Source organism: Thermobia domestica, chromosome 5, assembly GCF_964235325.1.
Source record: "Thermobia domestica chromosome 5, izTheDome1.hap1.1, whole genome shotgun sequence".
In the NCBI taxonomy this organism is placed as follows: domain Eukaryota; kingdom Metazoa; phylum Arthropoda; class Insecta; order Zygentoma; family Lepismatidae; genus Thermobia; species Thermobia domestica.
In genome coordinates this window covers 32,968,195-32,992,015 of record NC_137458.1, presented here as the reverse complement: position 1 = coordinate 32,992,015, position 23,821 = coordinate 32,968,195, and the positions used below count along the sequence as shown (strand labels likewise).

Here is a 23,821-nt window from a genome sequence, read left to right as displayed (position 1 = left end):
GATTGTTGAAATTTATGTTTCTACTGCAATGAGAAGTGATTATTTTGGTTAGAATAATTAAATCCTTCAATAAAACTTTTGAATATTATACTTCTTGTTCACACTAAAATCTTAATTTCATTATCATCTTAATGAAAACTAAATCATAAAGATTAATGAAGTGAAAGAAAAGGGTATTATGAAGCAGTATAAAATGAAAATTGTTGACATTGTCCAACTGATTTTATTTAGATTTGTATGAACTTTTGCCCTTAAAATAAATTTAAATTGCCTTCCTTCTTGCTTTGTACCGAGCGAAGGTGTCCATCTCCCCAACATGATTAACGTAATCATGCTGAACGTCATGGAGAGTGTTTACTGTCTTTAACCATGTTTATTATTCTTCATCTTTTGCATTTTTTCGTTTTGCATATTAAATTTTGGTCCAACGGGCGATCGTAAGATCGTTCTGTGCTTAGGCCCGTGTCTAGTTGTAGTGTTAAATCCAGCCTTGCACAGATATCAGGTACAAAATTTCTTGGGTTGGCATAGAAAAATGAGAATGTATGAGAATGTATCTTGGGGAGATGGATAGTAAATCCTGATTTCATTTTATAGTGTGCAGATTCATTGATAAGATTCAACGGCAGTCTTGTGTTTCTGAGATGATGAGTCATCGCTCTTTTTGTCTATAATTTTAATATAATAATATTAATAATAATAATAATAATAATAATAATAATAATAATAACAACAACAATAATAACAATATAATGGTGGTGGTGCCCAGTCAACACCAGCAATGTGAGCTGCTTTTGTTGGTCTTATCAACTGAGTTGATCATAATTTAATTGCTTGGAGTGTATTTGGTCTATTTTGGGTTTACTTCTTTGAGAAACTATCGATGATACTTGATGTATTTTCAATTACATATTATTTATTTTTATATGTAAGAGAAATACTGTACTTAGCAAATCACAAATGACATGGTGTTACTGACTGATACAGCTAACGATTATTACATGTCTATTGCGCTCTTTTTTGTGTTATCCTTTCTCTTACTATGTGATAATAGATATGTAGAATTTGTTGTTTTATTAATTAAAAGTAAAATTCTTATTTAAAACATATATACAACCTTGCCGTATGTAAGTAAATTATTGAAAAATTGTACTAGTTCTTTCAAAAATTGGGGAAAAAATACGCCGAATTGCTGTAGAGCTACATTGAAATTGACGAGAAGAAGCCTCGGCTGTCCCTGCCACCTAGCGGCCAATCTTTTGTTTTTGTCGTACGCTTTAAATCGTTGTTTCGACAGGCAGTATAAGGAGCGAGCGAGAGGAGTGACTCCAGCGGGCGGTGGTAGCAACAAATGACTGAACTGTTATGGTTCAACCAAATTTTAGTTAAAAAAAAAAACTTGTGTTTTACATCAAAAGTAAGAAATAATACTAATAGTTTTACTAATGTATTTACATATGTACTATTAGTACCGGCACCTATGACCTCAAACCCATCAAACGTATGAGTGATAATGTCCCTCGGTGTTGCCAAGTCGACGAGCATACTATTCACGGAAAATATTTTCTAAAGTACAAAATTGCTTATTTTACTTCAAATAGGCTATAAGCATAATCCATATATTAATTTGTTCTATAACTATCTCAAGCTGTTTTTTTTTTTTAAATTCATTTAGTGCATTCAGAACTTTATAAAGGTCTTAATGTTGAATGTTGTTGTATACCTTAACGTGAAAGCCTCTAATTCGCCCAAGGAAAGTCTAAAATCTGATATAAATCACTTACAATGTGATCACCTTAGTTGTACCAATAATATACTAACAAATAGGTAAAAAACCCAGGTGGGTTTTAAAGTGGGTTTTTCCAGGTGGCCGGGTTTTTCGGGCTGAGCCCACTTGTGCAAACCCTGCCTAGGAGCAATATTCCTGTAAAGAGTGTTTTTTGTATTCCATAAGCATTCATTTTTCTCGTATTATTATAAAAGTAACATAATGCAAACTAAGCATAACCGCAATAATCTCAGCCGTATCAAAACGGGCCATTTCCAAGACAGTTTTCGTTTCCCCTCAAAAATTTTTGGAATCAGGTGTTTACAGCAGGCGATCTAATTGTATTCGCTAGACAATTTGATCGAATTGACCACATAAAATAGAACGTCTTTCAATTCAGTTGCCAGACAAATATCCGCTTTCGACCAGCAGGGGATTCAGCCGAAATCCTGTTCACACAGTCGAAAGTAACGTCATTTCAACTGAATCGACCACAAATCGACTAAGTGTAAGGTGCCTTCCATTTCAATTCAGGCAAAGCATGTATCACCACAAACATCATCAAATCATTGCACTTTTATTGTTCCCAGTGTTGCTAACAGTGACATCAAAGTTAACGAAACTTCACTAACTTTAAAAGGCTGCAGTTAATTCTTGAAGCATTGATCGAGAACGGTATAAGGTGTGTTTATTATTCATGTAAAGTTGCACCATCTGACAAAATTTCAGAATTTTAAAAGATGGTGTTTTCGAGAAAATTGCGCCCAAAAATGGCGATTTTTGAAAATTTTACAGTTTCTCAAATTTTTTTGCGACAAAACGGTTGCACACAGAAGCGATACCATTTTTTTTTTTTTCGGAAAGCGGGTAACCAGGTCTTACCAACCGCGAAAACAGAATTTTAAAATTCGAACCGGAAGTGGTCGAAACAAAAAATTGACTTTTCAGAGAAATTGACGTTCATTTGTTAATTTATGTACAAAAAGATACGCATGCGCAAACCAAACTATAATAAAATATAGTTTATTTATATCCCTATGTACGTACATACTACAACAAGAATTATACCTCTACCTGTCTTCATAGCCGAATGGTGAGGCTCCGAAGTTGACCATTTTCCATGTCTTCTAGAATTCATAAATTGTACTCCCCGTCTTTGATGGCCCATTACTTGGCGGGAAATTATTTTTCGAGAAAACAAAAAAATATGGGTCTCTTAAAAACATGTCTAGTTGCTATAAAAAAATTTTCGACAATATCTGAGATGGTGATGGTACAATTTTATATATATATATATATAATATTTTTTTGCCTGAGTTGAAATGGAAGGCACCGTAAACGCCCCATTAGATGCGTTAATTAGATTCCGGAGCGAGTGTTAGCGACTGAAGGCAGGTTAGAGCCACGCAGGGCACGTTGTTTTCTGTCTTCGCTCGTGTTGGTCTCCCTTTGCTAAACAGTTACCTATTATTACATTATCTTCATCGATAATTTTCTTCAGACATAAGTTCTAATACCAATGTCTGAGAAAGAGCAAATGAGGTTCCTTCACATCCCTCAATGGATTCTAGTATTGACTTTTTCGTGCAGATTTGCAACACACTCTTAAATAATAATAAATTAATTCCTTTTGTATGCTGTAATTGATTTCCTAAATCATTCTGCACTCTTGCTTTCCTGGAACTTGCTGTAATTGTTGCATACAGGTTGATAATCTGCGTGCAAATAATATGAATCGTTACGGATATAATTACGCCGGGTTGACTCCAGTAGACGGTTCTGCGAAATATAAAATTTATTGATGAAACATTTTCCCTGAAGGAATGAGTGTGAATATAAGCAATTGCTATCAATACGCAGCATTTTTAGTGAAGGTATTGTGTGTGCAAGTGTGCTGATCCATTATCCTCGTTTATGCTTATGCTCCCATCGCTGTTACTGTAGATACCTACGGACGCACCCACTCGGTACCGCTTGGCCCTTCTCTTGCGGTTCTGCTCTGGATCTGTTAGCTAGCTAGCTCCTTCGTGGCTAAGCAGTTACTGTACGCTTCTTTGGCGTGGGAGGACAGGGTTTTTGTTCCCGGCGAGAACGCATGTGGTTCGGATTCCGCGTTGAACAGTAACTCTCGTCTCATTGTCTAGCTGCTGAAGGGAACATTAAACTCAAAATCAACTCAACTCGGTTGATAGCGTTTGTGCTTTTTAGTAGCTACCTAGTACAAGTTGGTTCGTGCTTTATGCGCAGTAATTTTTATGGCATAGGTCTACACTGTATTTATGCTGAGCCTTTCTGAAGTCAATTTGCAAGTAGTGATGGAGCAAGTAGTGAGTAATGTATGCACCGCTTGATGAAGTGCAAAGCTCTAACCTAACCTGAAAATGAGAGAAATCTGTCAAAACTTGGTAGAACCGTCTGATCGAGTAGTGATATTGTGCGTCCGGAAGAATCCAATAAAAGCTTTTTAATGCTGATTGAAGATTGTCCGTCATCAAAATAGTATTTATAATTCTACGGTTAAAATGAGTGAGCGTATGAGTAAAGATTGTATAAAATTCTACTCTCGGAAAACTTTTTAACAATGTAGCAGATCAATATTCTATATTCATATTGATACGAGGGTCGGCTAATAAGTTCTCGGTCCGACCCCCTTCCTAATGTACTACTGCCCTGATGTAATTGATGCCATGTGAAATGTTGATTTTTATTGTTTAAGTACCGAATTTCTCGATTCAACCATGAACGCTTTTTATTTTACATGTAACTGAATGAACCATGGCGGAGCTAGATGTCAAATTCACCAGAGAGGAGTTGCGAGATGTAATGAAGTTCTTCCTGCAACAGAAGTCGACCAAGGAAATCCATGGTTGCATGCTAGACACATTGGGTGGACAGTGCCTTTCATACTCCACTGTGAAGAAATGGTGTGCGAACTTCAAGCGTGGTGAATTTTTATCAGAAGATGGTGACAGGTGTGGCAGGCCAGTGTCAGTGTCAACTACTGAAAAAGTGGATCAGATTCATGACCTAATTTTGAGCAACAGATGGTAAGTTAGTTAAGTTGAGTTTAACGTCCCGTTCAGCAGCGAGGCTATATGAGACGTGGAACTACTGATTAACGTGGAATCCGAACCACATGAGCTCCCGCCGGGAATCGAACCCGGGTCTCCCACGCCATAGGCGCGTACGCTAACCGCTTAGCCACGAAGGAGCTCTTGAGCAACAGATGGATTTCGCTTCAGGAGATAGCTGACAAAGTGCACATATCCAAAGAACGTGTTGGGTCAATAATCCATGATCAGTTGGACATGCGCAAGCTTTCTGCGAAATATTTTAACGCGGCTCAGAAACGAGAACGTGAGAGATCAACGCAGGTGATTTTACGGAATTCTGCGAACTCCAAGGACGACTTTTTAAATCGGCTTGTTACCGAGTATGGAACGTTTGCATTATTTTGATCCGGAAACCAAACAGCAGTCATGCGAGTGGCGCCACTCAGGATCTCCAAGGTCCAAAAAATTCAAAGCACAGAAGTCCGCAGGGAAGGTGCTTGTCTCAATATTCTGGGATAAGGATAGTGTTTTGCTCTCAGACTGCCTTCCAAAGGGCCAAAACATAACTGCGCTCTGCTGGCTAAGGTAAAGGGCGCTATTAAAGAAAAGCGCCGGGGAAAGTTGACGGAAGGTGTCTTGTTTTTGCAGGATATTGCTCCCGTCCACAAGGCTGGCAGAACAATGGATTTTCTGAGGGACCTAGGGTTTCATTGATTTGACCACCCACCTTCCTCGCCAGATCTTGCCCTTTTGTTATTATTATCTGTTTGCAAAACTCAAAATAGCACTGAAAGTACAGAAATTTCACAGTGATGAAGAGGTGATAACAGCTGCGGAACAGTTTTTGCAGACCTTGAGATTTTTTTTTTTTTTTTTTTTGGTAGGGGTTGGAGAAGTTGCAGCATCGAAGTGCCAAGTGTGTTGACCTTCGAGAGGACTATGTTGAATAGCCTCACACTTTCATGCCTGCAGCTCAAGTCCTTCTAGGTCGGGCCGAGAACTTCTCAGCCCACCCTCGTATACCCACTAACAACATAGAGATAAATATCGACAAATCTTTGGTACTATATTTTCATCTTTCACCCAGTCTGCTCAAAACTCCATCAATAAAGAACAATTTTCTACTCTTAAGTTATTGTCTTCATCAAAATTCTTAGGTTTAATTATTCAAGATAGACTTATCTGGTAAGAGGATTTTAAAATTAAACAGTAAACTGGACAGTATAATTTTGTTTTATATAGACGAAAAAGCATCGTCTCTCGACATAATTTGCTTTTATTATACTATCGTAAGATATATTCACTTCAAATTTTGCAGTTATTGTTATGGAGCATCACACCTTGGCTTATCCAACCTCCGTATACAGGAAAGAGCCATACGTATTATTTAAAACTTGAAACCAAGATCATGTTGTGAAGAAATATTCAACCTCCATAGGATTCTTACACTCCTGTCTTTGTACATACACAAAAGCATTGTCTTTACGAAGACTAATTGGCATTCCTTTACAGTTACATCTTCTATACATTCACATAATACAAGGCAAACTAGGAATTTTTGTCTTGCAGAAAAATTATAACTAATCTAGAAATAGTGTATTCTTTATGTGTACAAGAGAGTATAATCACTTACCCCGCATTTTAAAATCATTAAGAATAGAAAAGTGTTTAATATTGAGGTGTTAAAATTTCTTGTAGGGATCATTCCGTATGAATTCAACAAAGTGCTTTAACCTCACATCTCAGGTTTTAATGAAATTTGGCGCATAGACGCTGTATAGATAAACTAAGAACACTATCAAATTTCAACTTTATATATCAACAAGTATGGGCTATGTACACTTTGAAAAAAAAATCCCAACATAGCTTGTTCACAAGCTTTTGAAATTGGAATTCCAGCTCCTAACGGAGCTAGAGGGGTGGTTGAGGTGTCATTTCACAGCATTTACCATGGCCTTTCATGCGGTATACAACGTCATACGAGCTAATAAAGAATATTTTTTCAGTCAAAATAAAAATTCAAATTTTTCAAAAAGTACATATTTTAAATTTTTGAAATTAGTTCCATGAATAGATAATATTGTAAAGCACTTGTCAAAATATGAATTTGGGATGATAATGGATTCGTTGTTTACAAATTTCAAAACTAACAAGATTTTTCAAGACTACTCCTTACGTAGAGTAATAACACAATAATGCTAAGTTTTCTGTCAAAATAAAAATACAGACTTACTTAAAGGAAGAGTATAGATGAGTCCATGACTTTTGAATAAGTAGTAGAGTATGTTTATCATTTGAAGTTGGAAAAAGCCATATTTATTCGGCATACCTCACTTTGCAAAAGAACATAACTCCTTCCTGTGGGAGGCACAGTACTAACTTTTATCAGAACGTCAACTACTAATGTACACAGATCATCAGCATTTCTTGGATATGAGAATGATGGAGATGGCCCATGTGGTTGAGGATTTTTTTTTTTTTTACTTCAAGCTCTCCATTTTGTCTGTAAAACCTACTTGAGCCACGAATTTCCTTCATAGACAGCGGTCACATAGCCTGATATGTTTTCTAATTGAAGTTTACTTTGAGATTTTGACACTTCCTGTCCCCAACCCTGGAAACTGTGAAAATTTTAATACAATTTGCCCTCATATTAGATTAGAACCTTACCCTTGAAAAATTGTGGTTCCCCCAAACTAAATTCCTTCGTAGGTCCCTGATAACCAGTGCTCTAAAATGGCGTTTATACAAACAGTGGATGCTTGAATTTTAAAATTAAAAGCGTAGTATGATATATGATTCAAGAAAATTAAAGTCTTAATTGATCAGCTACAGATGTAGTCGATACAGTTTGCCTTCTTTTTGTCAATATATCTAAGCAAAGTTTAAAATATTGATAACTATAAAACAAATATTCACGTAAGTAGATAGATAAGATAGAATTTGTTTCGTTAGCATGGCTGCTTCAGTATTTTGAGTATGCTGAGTTCCTTTTATTTTATTTTATTTCTTTTAAATGAAAAGTATTTGATTTGTTTCTTTTCAGTAAATATGTATTTATTATTTTTAGACGTTTTTATTTTTCAAAATTTTTGGGTAGACCATGCCCTACCCGCTAAAGCTGTTTCGGTTCGTTGGTTTTGTTTAGGTACCTATATGAATAGTTGCACAGTAATTTGTTAGTTATATTTCTGAAAGAAAATCACTGAACCTAAAAGTAAAAACGAGAACTTTTAAAACCGAAGAACTAACAGGTGTTTTGGAAGGAAGGAAAAAAAATCAAGTTTAATATTGTAATATATGAAAGCTCGTAGTGAGTCGATATTAAATAAACTGACAGTAAAACATAATGTGTCAATGTTGCAAACGCATTGTCTTAGTAACTATTTTAGGAAGTGAATGATGCAACACGGAAAGAAAGTTGATTCTAACACCACTCCATACAGTTCCCTAGGGACTCCACTGCAACTAACTAGTTAAATTTCTCAAAATGTTGATTATATTGTATGATGGTTTACAAGAGTAGGTGATCATAGGGCAACGGGTGAATCGTTGTTCTCGTTCTCTCTGAGTTTGAGTGAGTTTGACAACAGTAAATTGTTGAATGAGACTAATTTTGTGCGGGCATAAGATGCTTTATTGTAGCTGCTTTCTTACTTAGTGAAGAATAAAGAATGTAGGGAATTAATATATACTTGCGACTTACAATTACAACTGAGTGGGGATATAAGATAGTAAGTAAGAAACAAAGTAATGAGTAAAACAGTTTTATGTTTGTCCGATCGGGGCGGCGTCAGTGGAACCTTGGCCCGTAAAACTTACAAAAAGGCATGGTAAACTGACAATTTTTCTACTAATCCGTACCATCTAAAGGATCTTAATGTTTTATTTGAAATACTAAAAATATAATCTTGTTGGTACTATTTTAAGTGGAAACATGTTAGATAGGCATTGAGGTGTAATGAAACAATTAATTCCCCTTATTCAAAAATTGCAGTTGCGTGAAACTGGAACAAGAGATGCAGTTTTTCCCATTAGAAACATTTCCTAAGGTAGTATCCGCGAATTTCCTCATAAAAAGTGGCAAAATTTTAACGATTTTCAGACTTAGCATTTTGGACCTTCTCTTCTGAATTAATTCCAAGTCACATAGTGCACAAAATCGTGACATAGCAATGACGTAATAATTCTTGCTTTCATTTTCATCTACCTTCTTCCAAAGATAAAATTGAAATACTAATATTTCAACATTCAAAATAACCCATTCCATTTATGTACGTTTTAAGTGAAACAAGACCAACATCAAAATTCACGATAGTCTAGAAGGCAGGAAAGTCTACCTCTATGATAGGTACAAAAGGAAAAGCCACGCGCTCTCAATATAACCTGTGATAAATTTCATATAACTAACAAACTCACACTACTATCAGACAGACGACACTCACATATCCTACATCAACATTACGTCACCAACCAATCACATTTCTTATCGTCAGGAAGAGTCATTCCACGTGAAAACAATCACGCCCAAAATCTTATGGTGTCAGATTTTGATGAAACTTGGTGTACATGTAGGACCTTATGAGAGATGATCATGCACAAAATTGTAGCCCTATATCCTCTGTAAGATCAGGGTACAGGGTGGTAAAAAAGAGGCAAATATTATTATTATTATTATTTGTAGAATCTTGTTAGCTTCAATTGGTCATATTTTCCGTAAATATTAAGCTAGAGAGAGAGAAAAAATATGTACCATTTTGAAGAGAAAAGAATTCGCTACAATATATGCCAGGATCATTTATTTGGAAATCAAATATCATTTTGCAGGGAAATTTAGATCATTGATATCTTAGAAAGTGCCCACTTGATTTTCTTGAAATTTTATACTAAGCTAGCCCCATATGTTTGGCATAAGTGTGCCAAATGTCAGCTTGGTTCCAGAATGTTCCTGGAGCCTACATTGGTCTTCGTGTAACCATGTCGGGAGACACATTAGAGGTGCAAATGCCACCTCTGAAGGTTCATCACTTTCAGACCGTGTAACATGAGCGACACTTTGGAGGTGTTCCCTGAATTATTTGCTTATAGGTTTCAACTTCTTTTCAAGGTACCAGATTTGTTTCAGCTTCTTATTCTGAATTATTAACGTACCAAGTACCTGAATGTTCTCGTTCAGTACGTCAATTGTTGCGTAGGGTAATGTGAATAGCTGACCGGGACTTGCATTAAGAGACTGTCCATCCTGACGATTTTTGGTCTTCACTTGCCTGTAGGTCAGCTGCTCTGGAACAGCGCCTACTTAGTTCCTTCCTGCACTTGTACACCTGGCTCAGACTCTGAGGATTAAGTTGTGGAGACTGTTCTGTCATCCACGCTTGCACCGGGCAATGTTCAACCCTTGCCTTACTGCTGTGACTGCGAAATGGAGTAGCACAGTAGAGGCGTGGCAGTGCTCACATAATGGAATCACCTAAGCAGCAACCCAGAGTTTGAATGTACACAATTACAGGAAATGGTGCACCTGGATCACGGGACTATTCACTACCAACACTTGGAAATCTGCTGTATTATAGCTGTGATTGCACTAGCTATGTTTGAACACTATATAGACTAGCAGCTAGACTTGTCCAGCCGAGCTAAGAGCTTACTGGCATGCAGTGTCAATGTCCGCTGTTTTCAGACGTGTAACAAACCTTTCAGAATGTTCCAGACAATGTACAGGGCTAGATTTTGGGGCATAATCCTCTCTGATAGAGGCCTACATATACATCAAACTTCATCCAATTCTGAGACGACAATTATTTTTTCTCCTGAAACTGTGGTTAAATATCACATTGAATGGCGTAGAATCATTCCGGAGAGGCTGTTAACTCAGTATTATGAAATCAAGAGATATTGTACTAAAGTCGAATATCTAGAAATAAAGTCGTTCTTAGCGTTGAGGGAAGTTGCATAGATCGATTGTATATACTTTAATAATCGCTAATGCAATGAGTTTTTGGGATATTCAAGAACAACCAAGAATAAATTTATACTAGAGTAGAGAAACAAAATAGTAAGAACTCCTAGAAATAAACGTAAGAATGACACAAAGCATCACTATAACATCCAACTGTTTAAACGATTAAGGTTGTAAACATCAAACTGGCCATTATGTTGAATTCTTTTAACGTAAGTTCACGGAAGACAAAGTACTAAAATACATTTAAGAACATAATTACTATAAAGTAGGAATCACTTATTTTAGTGATACATGATTATTGAAATAGTCACAAAGTATTTTAGCCACAGTTTAGACAAGCTACCGCCCCAACTCCCACATGTAGACTAAATAGCAGTAATATTCTAACTACTGAAAATTGTCTGTAAAGTAGCGGTCACAAAATAGTTTATACATTGGAGGAGGCAATTTTTCTACCCTCCCTGCACACACTAAATAGCGGTGACATTAATATCATTATGATAATTTAACTATGTTTAAGAAACTAATATTACGAAAACAGAATTTCATACGTGATATCAATCCGTTGATGCTTAAATATTATATGGTAATTTTAGTATATTTTTAAATGCCAAAATAAGATAGAATATCATTTATGTTTCGAATATGTATTCTTTGTTTTTTAATAATTTTATGTATTTTCATTATTTGTTTCCTGTAACATGTACTGTGTATTTACAGGGGAGAAATATGGCAAGGTACCTAAAGAAGGTTGGTAAGATGATGTTTTAGTTTTAAAAATGTATCATATCCTGTATATATAACTATCTCATGTAAAAAATCCCTCTCGCTATATAACAAGACACCAAACACATAGACGTGTTCTGCCGTATGCACAATGGTTACAGACAAATTTGTTTACGGTCATACCCACCATCCCTAACGCACCTACTTGCGCCGTTGCACTAGCACAAGGGTCACCCAGCCTCCTTCTGGCTTAAACAAAAATCAAATTTATTTTTCTTAAAGAGAAAAGATGCAGTATTTTTCGAACCTTCTTGGACACTAATGAAATGCTGGTCTGAAATTAACACCTTAATCCGTACTATTTAAGAGTACGGATTATGATTTACTTTATCGGTATCGAAAATTTTCACGTTAGGATCTTAATAATGAAAGTTTAAATAAATGTCTAGGTCTTTTAGGATTAGGTTTAATGACCCATGAATATTTAACAGTTTACTTAATTTAATCATTGTACAGGTATTGTACAGAAGACTTGCGGAGAAATCTTAGATCTATTTAACATTCAATACTCATTTTATGAATCGTGACAAATTCATATAATGGCCTTTATCTTTTTTTTTTGTAATTGAAACATTTCCATACGTTTACATATAACTGCTGAGCAGTTTGAAATGAAGTTTTCAACGTAATACCTAGCTTTTTTTTCTCTTTTTTTTTCTTAATCTTAGGTCTTGAAATAAACTGCATGTTCTGAGGAGAAAGGGGATTTATTAGTTGTGTCAAAAATCAAGAGTCTCAGGAGCCCTTCAAGTTAGGAAGATGAAATTCGGCATATAAGGTCAACATTAAGAGTAATTTTACAGGTGTTCTCGAGGCATCGAAAATTCTGCTACTAAGAAGGGAAAGGGAAAATTTCTATATTTTTTCCTTTCACATTCAAGTCGATGTTGAGTGTAATGTTGTCACCAGAAAACGACTGAAGTGTTTGAAATGAATTCTTGAACATAGAGCTTCACTAGAGCCTGGATTGTATAATGTCCCTTTCATAAATGAATATCCTAAGAGAGAGGGATGTTTAAAATATATACTAAAAATAAAATATCACACGGGTTCCTCATATTCGACAGATTAAACTTCGTGTATTAATTCTTGAAAAAAGTGGGGAACTGCCTCAGCGTTTTAGAAAATTCCACTTTCTTAAGTGTACAGACATAATTTTTATAATGTTTTTCTTAATATCTTAAAGTAACATTCCATCTCACATCACGGGAGAATAGCTGAACTGTTTGAAATGAATTTTTGAACATATCAACTGACTCAACCCGGATGTTTATTATGTCATTTTTTTTGTTATAAATAGCGTATCCTATGGGGGGAAAGTAAGTTAAAATTGATTTAGGATTTAGATTTCTTTGCTTTCAGCATCGAAGGCCATTTAGCCCGTCACGTTTGAGGGATGACATCCCTCGGCGAGCACACTATCCGGGAAAAGGGAAGGAAGTTAGCGGCCTGGGACCTATGTTAGGTACCACCCCGCCATTTGCCTGGTGTGAATGAGGAACACCTCATACAGGGTGGCTGGCCTGAAAGAGCGTTTCACACTTTTTCGACCGAGTGCCCCCACCGGGAATCAAACCCGGGACCGCTCGCACCTAAGGCAAGAGCGTTAACGACTCACAGAAAATTGTGTATTTCACTATCTTCTCACGTTAAGGAGGTGGAATTCAGTATTATCAGTAACTTCATGGAAAACAAGACGTATGCAAGAAACAATTGAACCACTTAAAATGGATTTCTAAATATAGCTAGAAGTTGAGTGTTTATCATTCATCCTCCAGTGTAATTGAAGTGCACTTCGTAAGGGTAAAAGACTTGAAATAAATTATTCGCAAACAATAACGGCTGTGCCATTTGAAATGAATTTTTGAAATAATAAACTATTGGGTCGAGCTGAATTATTATTTCAGTTCGGTTCAAATTGACGTCCCAGTGGGATGGGAAAGGTGGTCCTACATTGCCCAGGAAGTACTTGGGAATTCAAATGTACTTTCTAAATATTTTCTCGTAAACGTATTCGTGGCGTTTTAAGAACGGACTTCAAATGGAAAGAAAAGTGATTTATATAAATAGATTTAAAAAAAGGCAGTTCGGTTAGAAATGCTTTACCACTAAAATATCGTAGTACTCTAAAGGCTATGTAGTCGCTGTATACCGCAATACAATTATTTTGTAGTTTGGAAGATAGTAACATATCCTGCACATTACGCTGCATATTTTACTATCTCGAAAATGGATAAATTCAATGCACAAGATCAGTATGACTGCGCCACCTCCTAGACATTGCGTGAAAAATGGTGTACTGCTACTGATTACACTTCATAAAATATTTTTACTTTTTGCATGCTTCGGATATGAAAAGTACATTTTCTTATGCAAATGGGGATGCTGAATACGAAAACGAAAATAAAAATGGTGAATTGGTTTCAGTTTAAGCGTAATCGACAGAAGTATGTGTTATGTAGTGTTGAGACTTTTAGATTCTTGGATTTTCTACTTGGCCTTTCACTGAAATAGCTATTGCTTCAATTTTGTTCATCCGAGTATCGTAGTTCGTATGTCATTTGCTTGAGAATAAACCATGCTTTGAAATGGCATTATGCACATATGTACGTGATGTATAAGAGGAGGGATATTTAAGGTAAAATTGTGAATTTCCCGTCCAAAAATCCCTTTTTTCAAATGTAGCAATCCTTGGTACGGCCCCGGCTAGAGGTACACATATATAATATACCTTTAAAACTACTGTAGTTTATACGTAATACGTGTTCCAAGTTTCATTGTAATATCTACAATAGTTGTAAGGGAAAAATATCCCTCAGTTCTGCTTGACAATACCAAATTTCATATAGGGAAAAAGTGAGTTATAAAATAAACAATCCAAACAGTTGCATTCAATTGGTTATCAAGGCTTATACGTCTTTGTCTTTAGAATAAAACATACTTTCAAGTGGTACCACGAGAATGTGTGTGCGAGAGAGAGTGATGTACAAGAAAAGGGAAAATTGGAAATTTTCCATCTAAAAATCTTTTTTTTTTTTTTTTTTTTCAAATGTAGTGCGCCTTGGGGCGGCTTAAGTGCAGGTATCAAAATACAATATACCTTGAAGCTACTGTGGTTCATATGCAATGCATGTACTAAGTTTTGTTGCAATATCTACAATAACTATGAGGGAAAAGTATTGCTCAATCATGCTTCACAATACCAAATACCTTATTATATATTGGAAAAGTGAGATATAAAATAAAATTATATAAAGTGAAATAAAAGTATATATCAAACGAACGTAAAGCGTTTTACATTTTGTTATAACATTAAATCCTCTATATATGAGAAAAAAAATCACTTGACACATAGGTTATAAAATATGATAATTGATTATGTATGTGCGTGGCGCAGCGTTTGTTCCAAAGAATATAAAAGCGAGAATACGAAATTAAAACTATATAAAATGAAAGTGATAAAACATAACTTACATGAATATTAAAAATGGCCCCTCTCTAACTGGCTTTTGTATTGCGGTTCTGGAATATCCCTAGCGCTTGTTCAACAAAAATCGATAACCGCAGACTTGCTCCAGTGGCTCTGATATCGTTTCTCCATCATAGATATAACTTGATAGAAGTGTCCCATGTTTATCAATGATTGCTCCGCAATTTTCTGGGAAGAAATCTATGCGGGAGTGATATGCATGTTTAGTGACATTTTACACCCCATTGCTTGGTATAAGATATAGGTTCAACATTACTTCCTTATAGTTCTGAGACCACTCGTTTCCCAACACATTCGTCACCACTTTTCGGAAAGAATCCCGTGCAATCCTCCCCTTATTTTCTAACTGCATCAAATTCAGGACTATTGATGAGTTAGTGAATATGAGGACGAATAAAGATTACATACTTTAGTTTCAGCAATTTGTGGAAGTTTACGCAGAATATGTTTGAAGAATAGTTTTGATGCGTCTATGAATAGTCGTCATTCATCGGGATTATCTTCTATGTTAAGTTCAGTCATAAGACCAATTCCATTGTTACAACATACTACGTCACTATCCACTGAAAATACTGCTCCAGGGGATTCTGAAGTGTTCAAAACACGGACTCTTTTAGATCTCCAAAATAAGCTCCCCATCTCTTGACTCTAGATGCCAGTAGTTCTGCGCTACTTCTTGACAACCCCAGGTAATTTAGTTCATTTTGAGTATCATATGACGAATATACAGTATAATCATATGTTGGTTTTGTCAAGTCAGGATCGGTGGAAGAGATGAACCTGTAACACAATTTAGCAACCTGGGTTGACTTTATCCGCCTTTTGCTCTTCATCGGATGAAATACTGTAGTAAGGTATGGGATGTGGAACATTTAGTTCGTTGTGGCATATTGACGAAAATCTCAAGGAATATTTGCATGAGTAGCAGTCTACTTTCTTCTGTATTAGATAGACCTTTAATTGGAGGAACTATGCAAAAATAGCAATTTGAAGTATGATCTGTCCGCTCTCTCTATACCATTGGAACTGCAAATGGCATGCATGGCATTTTTCCATGTAGCCAGTCCCGCAAGTTTAGAACAAGTATTGTAAGAAATATGTGATGCCCACTTCTTGACCATATTCCATTTTACAGCCAAAGTACAAATGATATGCTTTCTTTATGATAGTCGTGAAATTCCACATTTTTGATTTCACTTCGTTAAAAACAACAATTTTATCTGCACTGTAAACACATTTACAAGACATGTTTTTGCGCAGTACAAGAACGATAAATAATAATAGTAATAATAGCACACACTCACCACGACCACTTCCGGGATGGAAAATTGTAACTACAAAAGAACCTTTTGCAACACGTTTTCTCTGGCAAACTGTTCAATACAAACTAGACCGTGATGTATTGATGTTTCTTTTTCAGTGGTGTGAGCAATAAGGATAACAAGAAACGTACGGAGTAATTTATTTCGAGAGAGTTCCAAAGCTCTTCGGGGGTCCAAATCCAATTTGAGACTATATTAAAATTTGTAAAATTGTACCTTAAATTACACTAAATTTACAAAGTCGAAATTTCTTGAGGTAAAGAGTCGCAGGACCAACCCCCTGTGTATGTCCCTAAGAATAGCAATGAAACTAACCGTCAAACATTGGAAGTTTATTGATATAGGACATAATTTGCTCACCGGAGGACATGCGGTTATAACGTATTTCTTTGAAACCCGAACTGATCTTCAAAAACTAATTTCATATTCATTACGAGCACCCTAAAATTAGTAAGAGTTGGTTACTTTTATCTCCGAAGCATTTTCACTGTTCACCAGTGTTATCTGTCATGTGAGAGAAACAGGAAATTCCTGATTTCGCTTTTTCTCTCTTATTACTTAAGAAATATTGAAGTCTGTAGTTAACGTATTGAAAACATATCATTTAATTTTATTCCGGTTATCGTTTTTGTAAAAAGAAATCAAGTACAAGTGTTTTAATTAAAAACTCATTTCAGATAAAATAACAACAAAAAATTGTGAGGTTTATCTAACCCTGATTTCAAGAGAGTCCTTTGGTCGTCGATTTCATTTCATTCTATTTTCATCCATAAGTCATACATGAAGCTCGAAAGAAAACGAGCCTATGAATGGGACACGTAAATAAATAGATACAAAGAAATAGCTATTACATACTAAAACACAATAACGCTATGGTATTATGTCAGACAAGATTAAACTATACAATTTGCAAGCTGCAATTAGCAGATAGCTATTCATCTACTGAATGAAAACAATTGTTCTATAGATACTTCTTTGTAACTGATTTAAATACATTCATTGATTCAATGTTACTAATATCTTTGGGGAGATTATTATATAATGTTGGACTTAAGTATATGGGACCGTTTTGAAACAATGCTGTACGGTGATTTTGAATGTGGAGATTTTCCCTATATCTAGTATTATGACAGTGAAAGTTTCCTTTATTGGCAAAGAATGTACCAAGATTTTGCCGCGTGAAAATAACTAATATATAAAAACATGACAGTGGTAATATTTGTAGTGTTATAAAAAGTTTTTTTTTTACATGGTTCGTTTCCTCTCGCATTTGCTAATACTTTAACAACTATTTTTTGAATACGAAAGATTAATTTACTTCTTGAATCATTTCCCCAAAAGATAATGCCGTACATTAACAAAGGTTCAAAGATACCAAAATAAATGCTTCTAGAGCTATTTATATCCGAAATATTTTTAATAACTTTCAAGGGATAGGGAACATTAAATTTTTGAGCTAACAACATTATGTGAGTATCCCAAGTAAGGACTTTACTTATATGAAGACCTAAGAACTTTGTTGAAGTTACATACTTTAGGTTAGAATTTATGAAGGATACGTTTATGTCATGGGTATGTTTGTTTCGTAAATGGGAACGGGATTACGTTTCTTTATCCGTGTATATTATTTCGGCCGAATGAAGTTATTTCGAACCAACCGAGGTTTAATTTTTGCATGTTTTGTTCTGTCAGGAATTCACCGTGTTGAATAGACAAATTTATTAAATAATGTAACGGTCTTGCTAAATGAATACTACTCCTGTTTACTATTGACATTGGTATTTCATCTAGACCCTGCTTCAAACCCTGCTCCCGCCAAGTGAACTTTGTGGTGGACAAACACCGTGTGCGTGGGTTTTCTCGGGGTTTTCCCGTTTCCTCCCACTTTCTTCATTCCACCATTTCATTCATTTCTCATAATCACCGTCTCCTTTAGCCTAACCGGCATTACCGTGGGACGTAAAACTCAAAGATTTCATTTCATTTTCATCTAGACCCGTGGACAATTTACTTTCAGATCGTTTAATTATTGTTAAAATTTCGTTTTCCGACACTGGGCGAAGAAACATTGAGTTATTTATTTATTTAATTTTATTTTTATTTATTTATTTATTTATTGCTCAGAAGAAAGCTAACTATTTAGACCTATAGTTTTCTGAACATTCACAAAGTGATTGTTGAAAAGATTGGCAATAATAAATGGATCACTAGTAAAATTGCCGTTTGATTCAATGTCAATGTTTTCTTCAATTATTCGTTCTTTAGTATTAGTTTCATGTTTTACTATACTCCATATTGTGGCGCTTTTATTTTCAGATTTTATTATGGGTGTTGAGTAATATCATGTTTTTGCCAATTTTTAGTTGTCATGTTACTTGTTAACTTGCCTCTCTTATATGCTAAATTTGAAAATCTTAACTTCTTACTAGAAACTTTAATCGCAGGAGTTATCCAAGATTTGTTATTTTTTATTGGAATTGGGCGAAGTTTTCTAGGAAATGCCTCATTGAAGTAACGAGTATATGTGTCATGGAAAATGCTCCAAGCTTATTTATCGATTTTTTGGTGTATATTTGCTTCCAGGTTTCATGGCTTAGTAAAATTGAAATGCGAGAATTTATTTCATTAAAAATCCTTGTGTATGCGTATTTGACTTTCGAGTGTCTGTTTTGATTAGCTTCTTGTACAATTGAAATATTTAAATGAAATAATTGAGCTTCATTATCCGAAAAGCCACTATTTATGACTGTAACTATACCGTTTATATATATTTTTTTGTTATAAAGTAATTGTTCGAATGCTCTACGACTATGGTAAGTTATTCTTGTAGGTACATTGACCATTGGTGTTAAGTTATGCGTATTTAGGAATAGCGTTAATTGATCATCGATATCAGTTACAAGGAAATTTACATTCAGATCACCTACTATAACAGCATGTTTATTAGACTGAGCAAAATAGTTCATAATTATTTCAAGGTTTTGAATAAAAATATTCAGATCGCCGCCAGGAGTTCTATAAACACATATTACAACCAGGTTAGGGGATAATTATTCAACTATATAGGATTCAAAATGTTTATCCCTATTTAAATAATCAAAGTTTGATATTTTGGTTTCAATACCTTTTCTGCAGTAAACACTAGCCCCGCTCCTTAGGATGTTTGATCTATAATATGCAGTTGCTAATGTAAATTCAGAAATACCTGTGACCATATTCTCTTGTTGTTTCATCCAACGTTCGGTTATGCATAGCACGCTAATTTCATTTGTGAACTTAAAAGTAAAACGTCCAGCATATTTGTTTTGTCAATAGTAAAACCTTGAACATTTTGATGAAATATGCGTGTTACACTTTTCTTATTTTTTAAAAAAAAAAAAACCTGCATATTTCTTTCGTGTTGTTTTTACCCTCCCGGTTCGCCCTGTCTCATTTACAGTTTTTTGTTCATTTTCTTTATTTACTTCTACGGGAAGTACTATCCTACTGTTATTCTCATTTGTCTCTCTATTTTCGAGATATGGAAAAGCTATAAGTTTGTTTACATTTTGTTTCACGAAATGCTTGATTAATTCGGTTAACTTGTTGGTCAGGTATATTTTCCCTTTACCGTTTTAATGTAATCAATGCACTGTGTGATAGTAATAGCACTGTGTGATAGTGTGTAATCAATGCACTAGGATACTTACTTAAGTCAAGAAGAGTAACATTTTTACATCTTTTACAATTGGTAGTTATATTTTCATCTGTTTTCTCAACCTCTTTATTTACAGTTGATGAGGGCTCTAAGTCATACCATTGGGGTAGAGTGGATACCACAACATTCGTATTTTTGAGATTTGGCAAGACATTCCTCAAAATACGTATGACATTTTGCGCTTTATTTTTTGCTACATCATTTCTTTTACCGATTATTATAACGATGTCCTGTTTTGTCATTGTTACTCTTTTTACTACCAAACCTTTTACTATTTCATTAAAATCTGCTAGTAGTAATGGCTTCACCCTATCTAAATTTTGATTATCCTCAATGACGGGCCTCAAGGCCCGGGGTCAATGACCGAGGGGTACTTAGGACCGCCCCCTCTAGATCTTGGCAGGGGTACCATGGCCCACACCCTAAATTTTGGCAGAGGTACATAGGACAACCCCCTTAAATTTTGGAAATTGCCAAATCTAAAAATTTAGTGTGGTAGTCTAGGACCCTAGTATGTACCTCTATCAGTATTGGGGGTCTATGTCGTACCCTTTCATGAGTAAAAAATTGCCAAAAATTCAGATTTTGGGGGTTTTGACTTAATTTATCCCCTTTGATGAGGTATTATCCTATATGGTTATATGGGCGTATACAGGGGTCCATTCCCTTTCATAAGTAATGGGTATATTTGTGCACCCCTTTAAAAATTTGGGAGGGGTACATTGGCCCACCCCTTAAATTTTAGAAATTTCCCAATTTAAATATTTGGTATTATACTACTCGACCCTAACATGTATTATGATAAATTTGGATGGTCCACCTCGTACCCTTTCAGGGGTACAAAATTGCCAAAATATAAACGTAAGCAATACGTTGTACCACGTGTTTGGTCTTTTGGCCCAATTTATCCTCTTGGATGAGGTGCTATTATCTTATATTGTTATGTATAGGGGTCTATTCCCTATCATAAGACATAGGTACATTTGTGCACCCCTTTAAAAATTTGGGAGGGGTACCTTGGCCCACCCCTTAAATTTTAGAAATTGTCCATATTACACATATGGTATAATAGTATAGGACCCTAATATATATTACTATAAATTTGGGTGGTTCAACTCGTTCCCTTTCATGGGTACGAAATTGCCAAATTTTAGTACAACCACGTGTTTCGTTTTTGACCTAATTTATTCCCTTGGATGAGGTTCTAGTACCTTATATGGTTATATGGTCACATAAAGAGATCCATTTCCTATTATAAGATATAGCTACATTTGTGCACCCGTTTAAATTTTGGCAGGGTCAACTTGGCCCATCCTTTTCATTTGGATATTGCCCATTTTATATATTTGATATTATAGTATAGGACCCTAATATAGAGTACTATAAATTTGGGTGGTTCACCACGTTCCCTTTTATAGGTACGAAATTGCCAAATTTTAGTACAACCACGTGTTTGGTTTTTGCTCAGTTTATCCCTTGGATGAGGTCCTATTACCTTATATGGTTATATGGTCATGTATATTGGTCCATTCCCTATTATAAGACATGGGTATATTGATGCACCCTGGAGGGGTACTTTGGCCCACCCCTCCTTAAATTTTGGAAATTGCCCAACTTGAACATTTGGTATTATAGTATAGAACCCTAATATTGATCACTATAAATTTGGGTAGTCCACCTCGTTTCCTTTCACGGGTACAAAATTGCCAAATTTTAGTACAACCACGTGTTTGGTTTTGGCCCAATTTATTCCTTGGATGAGGTCCTATTACCTTATATGGTTATGTGATTATGTATAGTGGTCCATTCCCTATCATAAAACATAGCTACATTGATGCACCCCTTTAAATTTTTGGAAGGGGTACCATGGCCAACCCCCTTAAATTTTGGAAATTTTCCAATTTAAGCATTCGGTATCATAGTACATGACCTCAACATGTATCATAATAAATTTGGGTGGTCCACCTTCTTCCCTTTCATGGGTAAAAATTGTTAAAATATAAACATAAGCAATATGCTGTACCACGTGTTTGGTTTTTGGCCCAATTTTTCCCCTTTGATGAGGTTCTATTACTTTATATGGTTATATGGTCATGTATATGGGTACATTTCCTATCATAAGACATGGGTACATTGATGCACCCTTTAAAAATTTGGGAGGGGTATCTTGGCTCATGCACTCGGTTTTAGAAATTGTTTAATATAAGCATTTGGTATCGTAGTACAGGACTTCAATATGTATCAGTATAAATTTGGATGGTCCACCTCGTTCCCTTTCATGGGTAAAGAACTACCAAAAATCAAAATTCGGAGGTTTTTGACCCCGTTTGATAAGGATTTAGCACGCTATATGGGTATGTACAGAGGTTTATTACCTTCATAGGTTTATGTTCCCTTTTAAATTTGGGAATTATCAAATAACAAAATTCGGTAAACGTTTTCTAGGACCCATTGTAGATGTTGGTGTTCCTCTTATGGCCAAATATTCAAAATTTAAAGGTTATTGATCTATTTTTTGATACGGCTTTATTATTGAATAAGTACAGGATTCATTACTTTTTCATAAGACACAGGTGTATTTGTGTACCAATCTTAAATTTTGGGAGGGGTACATTTCTTATTGTCATATCAATAATTGGTAATTGTTCTTAAAATTGGATAGTATCTCATTCATTGCGTAAATCATTGTCAAATATTAGTATGATCACGTGATCAGTTATTGACCTATGATGGGATTAGGAGTCCAGGACATTGGTACATTTAAACTTTGTAGGATAATTTGAGAATTGTCAAATGAAATTGCGTCATTGGTTTTGATTATTTCAGCGTATGGACCAAATACAAACGTAAGCAATACGATGTACCACGTGATTGACCTTGATGAGGTAGTGTACAGGGATTCATTTTCTTTGTTGTGGTACTTCTTAAGTTTGAGTACACACTTGTAGAAAACAGTTGGTTCTACTCAGGTAAACAATTGACGGACATTATTGACCTTATTGAACATATAATGGTAAGATTAATTCTAAGACTTAGGTATATCGAGAGAAGTATTCTTTAAATTTGGGAATTGTGATAAACAGAACTTTAACATAAGGCGCGAAATTTGAAACAATACTTTGAACTTTCGTCACAGCTCATAGTCTAAGATCATTTGTGGTAATTGATTTGACCTTGAGCTTTAGAAATCTGATAGCTAACCTTATTGAATCTTATGACTCAGTCTTAAGGGAATACATGCTACAACACACTGGCAAAGTTATTGTTGATGCAATTTGATTGGTTGATCACTATCTTTCGTGCAATCTGATTGGCTGATCACTATCTTTCGTGCAATCTGATTGGTTGATGATTTTCAAATCTTTGCTGTATTTACTTTTGTTTTGTTTAACATTTAAAAAGTTTTTTGAAATTTTTGTTTGAACCTTGGGTTTGACATTTTTTCGTTTGCTATTTTTAGTTTGAAAATTTTTGTTTCGAAATTTTTTTTTCAAAATTTTGTTTGAAAAACGTTTGGTTGAAACTTTTTGTTTGTAATATTTTTTGTTTTGAAATTTTTGTTTCAAAATTTTGTTTGAAATTTTTCATTTTTTTTCGTTTCAAAACTGAAAATTTTTTGCTTGAAATTTTAATTTAAAGAAAAAATTGTTCGATTTTTTCTGTTTAAAAATTTCTTGTTTTAACATTTTTGTTTCGAAATTCTTTTTGGAAAATTTTGGTTTCAAATTTTTACGTTTGTGCAC

At 35.0% G+C, this 23,821-nt stretch overlaps 1 protein-coding gene across 4 annotated transcripts in view; it reads left to right on the top strand.

Moving 5' to 3' along the window:
* Positions 1–23,821, top strand: part of LOC145685839 (uncharacterized) — a 199,226-nt gene that overhangs the window by 9,018 nt on the left and 166,387 nt on the right. The window contains exon 2 of one of the 4 annotated variants that reach the window (XM_081758448.1): positions 11,504–11,533. The exons of the other annotated variants lie outside the window; for them this stretch is intronic. Coding sequence (XP_081614574.1) covers positions 11,504–11,533 — 30 coding nt within the window. The remainder of the gene's footprint in view (positions 1–11,503; positions 11,534–23,821) is intronic. 4 annotated transcript variants of the gene reach the window in all.